Genomic DNA, 5,619 nt, shown 5'->3' with positions numbered 1-5,619 from the left:
TTAAACAGTCAGTACTAGAATGAACACAACGCTAGGCCAAGCACTCGGTCTTGGTCTTAGTTAAATCATGTAGGTGTGTGCGCGTTATTTAACCTAACCAACTCACAAACCAAGACTCGGTCCGGCGTTTGGTCCATCGTTGTATTCATTCATAATTATCGTACTGACCCACTGAAACATAACAATGGGGCAGTGTGTGTGTGTGTGTGTGTGTGTGTGTGTGTGTGTGTGTGTGTGTGTGTGTGTGTGTGTGTGTGTGTGTGTGTTACAATAATAATAATAATAATAATAATAATAATAATAATAATAATAATAATAATAATAATTATAAACGGTTTATTTAGTTCCGGCAGCCGTAAGACTGAAAATTTACATATTATAAATCCAATTTTACTTCGCAAATGGAGCAAGTACAAAAAGAAGGGGGACGAGGATCGGGGGTCTGATATGTGTGGGAAGGTTGGGGCGACGGAGCTTGGTGAGGAGGAGGAGAGGCGGTGGGGGGAGTGCAATGCGGTGGTGCCGAGAGGGAGGGCAGGTCCTTTTAGAAGGCCATGGGCAGGTGCGGTCTCTTCAGATGACGGTGCGGTCAGGTCATGTGTTAATATATATATATATATATATATATATATATATATATATATATATATATATATATATATATATATATATATATATATATATATATATATATATATATATATATATATATATATATATATATATATATATATATATATATATATATATATATTAACATCCTATCAACAACGTCCATGTGTTTTTAGTGCTTTTTTTTTTACACCGTATTGAAAATTGGTTTTATACAATTTAAACTGCCTTTTTTCCTCTAAGGTGAAGTGCGTCGCCACCGCTCGTGGGATCCTGCCACAGGCCAACCGGCCTCTTGCAGACTCCTTACGTTCTTATGTTCTTATCCACATGCCCTGAAAAAACTACCTGCCGCAGTGTTGAGCCATTGAACAATATAAGAAAACACTGCATATAACAAACCCTTGAGGAGCTGTGTGCTAAATTATACATCATGAGACATTGTTTTCGAGGATACAAAGTTTCGGAGGAAAAAGATCTTGCTGAGCCGTGGCGGCTCACGGCTGTTGGGTGTGGTCTGGAGGAGCCGCGCTGGTGACCCCCTGCCGGGAAGAGCACACTCAAGGGCGCCCCTACATGCACTCTGTAGAAAGTTGATAATGTTATAATGATGGGTTTTAGAGAATTGTAGGAATGGAAATTATTTATAACATAATTTGGTGTGTGTGTGTGTGTGTGTGTGTGTGTGACTGCAATATATGCACACAAATTATGTGTGTGTGTGTGTGTGTGTGTGTTTATACCGGTGTATATATATATATATATATATATATATATATATATATATATATATATATATATATATATATATATATATATATATATATATATATATATATATATAACATTCATATACTTATAACGTTAATTGTTCCAAGTTTTTTATGCTATTATAATGAACGGACTTTGTAATTTTTCTCTTGATGATGTAATCATCTGTATTAAGTCAAATGATGTACTCTCTCCTCATGGACTGGAGCCTAATGATGTTCCTGTCAACATACCTTCCAAGGAAGGGCATCAAGCGGCGCAGTCTGACGTCGCGCCTTCTTTGTTGGACAAGCATAGTGGTACCCTCCTTCCCACTTCACCGGCAGAGGTTAATGGTCCTTTCTCTCTCGCTGTATTGTAATAGGTTAATAATCCGCTTCCTCCTGATGGGACGGAAAAGCCTGGTGATCTCCTTCCTCTCGCTCCAGTCCATGAGCCTGATGGTCTGCTCCCTCCTGATCCGATCCAAGAATCTTGTGATCCGCTTCTTTTTACTTTAATCCAAGAGCCTTGTGATCCTTTTCCTCCCCCTTTAATCCAAGAACCTTGCGATCCTTTTCCTCCCTCTTTAACCCAAGAGTCTTGTAATCCTTTTCCTTCACCTTTAATCCAAGAGCCTTGTAATCCTTTTCCTCCCTCTTTAATCCAAGAGCCTTGTGATCCTTTTCCTCCTCCTTTAATCCAAGAGCCTTGTAGTCCTTTTCCTCCCCCTTTAATCCAAGAGCCTTGTAATCCTTTTCCTATCCCTTTAATCCAAGAGCCTTGTGATCCTTTTCCTCCCCCTTTAATCCAAGAGCCTTGTGATCCTTTTCCTTCTCCTTTAATCCAAGAGCCTTGTAATTCTTTTCCTCCCCCTTTAATCCAAGAGCCTTGTAATCCTTTTCCTCCCCCTTTAATCCAAGAGCCTTGTAATCCTTTTCCTATCCCTTTAATCCAAGAGCCATGTGATCCTTGTCCTCCCCCTTTAATCCAAGAGCCTTGTAATCCTTTTCCTCCCCCTTTAATCCAAGAGCCTTGTAATCCTTTCCCTATCCCTTGTATCCAAGAGCCTTGCGATCCTTTTCCTCCTGTCTCAATCACTGGGCCTGATCCGGTTCCTCCGGCCTCGATGTGGCCTGATGATCCGCCTCCTTCCCTCTCAATCAAATAGCTTGATGATCCGTCTCCTTCCGTCTCAATCACAGTACCTGATCCGTCTCCTCCCGTTTCAATCACAGCACCTGATCCATCTCCTCCCGTTTCAATCACATAACCTGATCCATCTCCTCCCGTTTCAATCACAGCACCTGATCCGTCTCCTCCCGTTTCAATCACAGCACCTGATCCGTCTCCTCCCGTTTCAATCACAGCACCTGATCCGTCTCCTCCCGTTTCAATCACAGCACCTGATCCATCTCCTCCCGTTTCAATCACAGCACCTGATCCATCTCCTCCCGTCTCAATCATAGTGCCTGCTCCGTCTCCTCCCGTCTCGATGAAAGTGCCTGATCCGTCTCCTCCCGTCTCAATCACAGCACCTGATCCGTCTTCTCCCGTCTCAATCATGGTGCCTGCTCCGTCTCCTCCCGTCTCGATGAAAGTCCCTGATCCGTCTCCTCCCGTTTCAATCACAGCACCTGATCCATATCCTCCCGTTTCAACCACAGCACCTGATCCGTCTCCTCCCGTCTCAATCATAGTGCCTGCTCCGTCTCCTCCCGTCTCGATGAAAGTGCTTGATCCGTCTCCTCCCGTCTCGATGAAAGTGCCTGATCCGTCTCCTCCCGTCTCAATCATGGTGCCTGCTCCGTCTCCTCCCGTCTCGATGGAAGTGCCTGATCCGTCTCCTCCCGTCTCGATGAAAGTGCTTGATCCGTCTCCTCCCGTCTCGATGAAAGTGCCTGATCCGTCTCCTCCCGTCTCAATCATGGTGCCTGCTCCGTCTCCTCCCGTCTCGATGGAAGTGCCTGATCCGTCTCCTCCCGTCTCGATGAAAGTGCCTGATCCGTCTGCTCCCGTCTCAATCACGGCACCTGATCCGTCTCCTCCCGTCTCAATCATGGTGCCTGCTCCGTCTCCTCCCGTCTCGATGAAAGTGCCTGATCCGTCTCCTCCCGTCTCAATCATGGTGCCTGCTCCGTCTCCTCCCGTCTCGATGAAAGTGCCTGATCCGTCTCCTCCCGTCTCAATCATGGTCCCTGCTCCGTCTCCTCCCGTCTCGATGAAGGTACCTGATCCGTCTCCTCCCGTCTCAATCATGGTGCCTGCTCCGTCTCCTCCCGTCTCGATGAAAGTGCCTGATCCGTCTCCTCCCGTCTCAATCACAGAGCTTGATCTGTCTCCTCCCGTCTCGATGAAAGTGCCTGATCCGTCTCCTCCCGTCTCAGTCACAGAGCTTGATCCGTCTCCTCCCGTCTCAATCATAGTGCCTGCTCCGTCTCCTCCCGTCTCAATCATAGTGCTTGATCCGTCTCCTCCCGTCTCAATCATAGTGCCTGCTCCGTCTCCTCCCGTCTCAATCATAGTGCTTGATCCGTCTCCTCCCGTCTCAATCAGAGTGCCTGATCCGGTTCCTCCGGTCTCAATCACAGCACCTGATCCGGTTCCTCCGGTCTCAATCAGAGTGCCTGATCCGGTTCCTCCGGTCTCAATCAGAGTGCCTGATCCGGTTCCTCCGGTCTCAGTCACAGCATCTGATCTGGTTCCTCCGGTCTCAATCAAAGTGCCTGATACGGTTCCTCCCATCTCGATGTAGCCTGATGATCCGCGTCCTCCCGTCTTGATGTAGTCTGGTGATCCGTTTCCTCCTGCTTCAATCAAAGTGCCTGATTCGGTTCCTCCTACCCCAATCAAAGTGCCTGATCCGGTTCCTCCTGATCCAAAGGAAGAGCCTAATGACCTGCTTCCTGTTATTATTCCTCCTTCCACTGTTTCGGAACAATTGCATGGCACTATTTTTCGTGATTTCTTGCCTTTTGCAGCATCGGAGAAAGTGAATAATATTTTAGTTTTAGTTGCACCGCCTTTCCCCTTTCTATGCTTACCAAAGTTCCTTTTCCTAGGCTTCCTTTTACCATTCATAATTTTATCGTTGTTAGTGAATTTGGTCCCGTTAGAGTTTTTCTCCTTTCCAGAACCTTGGTCTTTCTTGATTTCTTTGTCTTCCTTAACACCTTTGTCTTCCTTGGCACCTTTGTCTTCCTCGGCGTCTTTGTCTTCCTTGGAGTCTTTGTCTTCCTCGGCGACTTTGTCTTCCTTGGAGTTGTTGTCTTCCTTGGCGTCTTTGTCTTCCTTGGCGTTTTTGTCTTCCTTGGCGTTTTTGTCTTCCTTGGCGTTTTTGTCTTCCTTGGCGTTTTTGTCTTCCTTGGCGTCTTTGTCTTCCTTGGCGTTTTTGTCTTCCTTGGCGTCTTTGTCTTCCTTGGCGTTTTTGTCTTCCTTGGCGTCTTTGTCTTCCTTGGCGTTTTTGTCTTCCTTGGCGTCTTTGTCTTCCTTGGCGTTTTTGTCTTCGTTTGTGTTTTCTTTGTCCTTGGCAGATTTTTTATCTTTTTCGTCTTCCTTGTCAGTAACTTCGTCCCCTTCAGCAGCGTTTTTGTCTTCCTCTGTAGCACCGCCGTCCTTCTCCTCAGCGTCTTTGCCTTCAGAGTCTCCGTCGGTTTTTTTGTCGTCTTTATCACTCTCCTTGGGAGGCGCATTGTATCTATTGCTGCCTCTGCCCGTCAGCGTCCCGTCACTCTCATAGCCTCTCACCACATGGCGCCGGACGCTATAGCCGGGATCCTCCTCTGACTTCTTGTTGGTGAATAATAATGCCGTGCTGACCCCAGTCAATAGGATCACAACCGACAGCGGCCATTGAACACGGACCATATCTGTCTTGTTTGTGGTAAACTGAAGCAATAGTCCCGGTTGTGTTCGGAACAGCAGGAGTCAGGAAGGACAAGAGGCAGGAGCACGGTGACTTGCCGGCCTCACTGACAGGTCAGCGAGCGATCACTGGTCGAGTGGCGCCCACAATGCGTGATCTGCCAGTATTTTCTCTCCGTCCAACCAGTGGAGTCGCCTCGACTGTTTCCCTTATAGTAACACCTAACAAACACAGCGTGCAAACACTTTCTTCTCTTCAAGGACAAGGATTAGTTCACGTGTCACAGTCAATAAACATTAATAGTATTCATCATTATTAGTTATGTAAAAATGGAAAATAAAATGAGAATGTAACAACTACTTTTGTTTACCTAAGACATTTTAATGCTGTGT

At 46.2% G+C, this 5,619-nt stretch overlaps 1 protein-coding gene across 50 annotated transcripts; it reads right to left on the bottom strand.

Annotated features, from left to right (window-relative positions):
- Window positions 1-744: 744 nt before the first annotated feature.
- Window positions 745-5,416, bottom strand: LOC127001706 (putative per-hexamer repeat protein 5). 50 transcript variants are annotated; one of them, XM_050866767.1, is made up of 4 exons: window positions 2,769-5,416; window positions 2,637-2,735; window positions 1,617-2,603; window positions 745-1,195 (listed from the first exon to the last, which is right to left on the bottom strand). In XM_050866767.1, the coding sequence occupies exons 1-3, from the start codon at window positions 5,227-5,229 to the stop codon at window positions 1,633-1,635; spliced, it is 3,531 nt and encodes a 1,176-aa protein (XP_050722724.1). In that variant the 5' UTR covers window positions 5,230-5,416; the 3' UTR covers window positions 745-1,195; window positions 1,617-1,632. The 50 variants fall into 50 exon arrangements, with proteins under 50 accessions (XP_050722724.1, XP_050722728.1, XP_050722729.1 ...); XM_050866771.1 differs by having other exon boundaries at window positions 2,637-2,702; XM_050866772.1 differs by having other exon boundaries at window positions 2,802-5,416.
- Window positions 5,417-5,619: the final 203 nt, after the last annotated feature.

Source organism: Eriocheir sinensis, chromosome 21 (genome assembly GCF_024679095.1).
Source record: "Eriocheir sinensis breed Jianghai 21 chromosome 21, ASM2467909v1, whole genome shotgun sequence".
In the NCBI taxonomy this organism is placed as follows: Eukaryota; Metazoa; Arthropoda; class Malacostraca; order Decapoda; family Varunidae; genus Eriocheir; species Eriocheir sinensis.
The sequence above is the reverse complement of the archived record's forward strand: the minus strand, read 5'-3'. Positions and strand labels throughout refer to the sequence as shown.

What these genes read in the sequence shown, in the direction of transcription:
- LOC127001706 (XM_050866755.1), bottom strand. Translation starts at nt 5,229, where the DNA reads ATGGTCCGTGTTCAATGGCCGCTGTCGGTTGTGATCCTATTGACTGGG.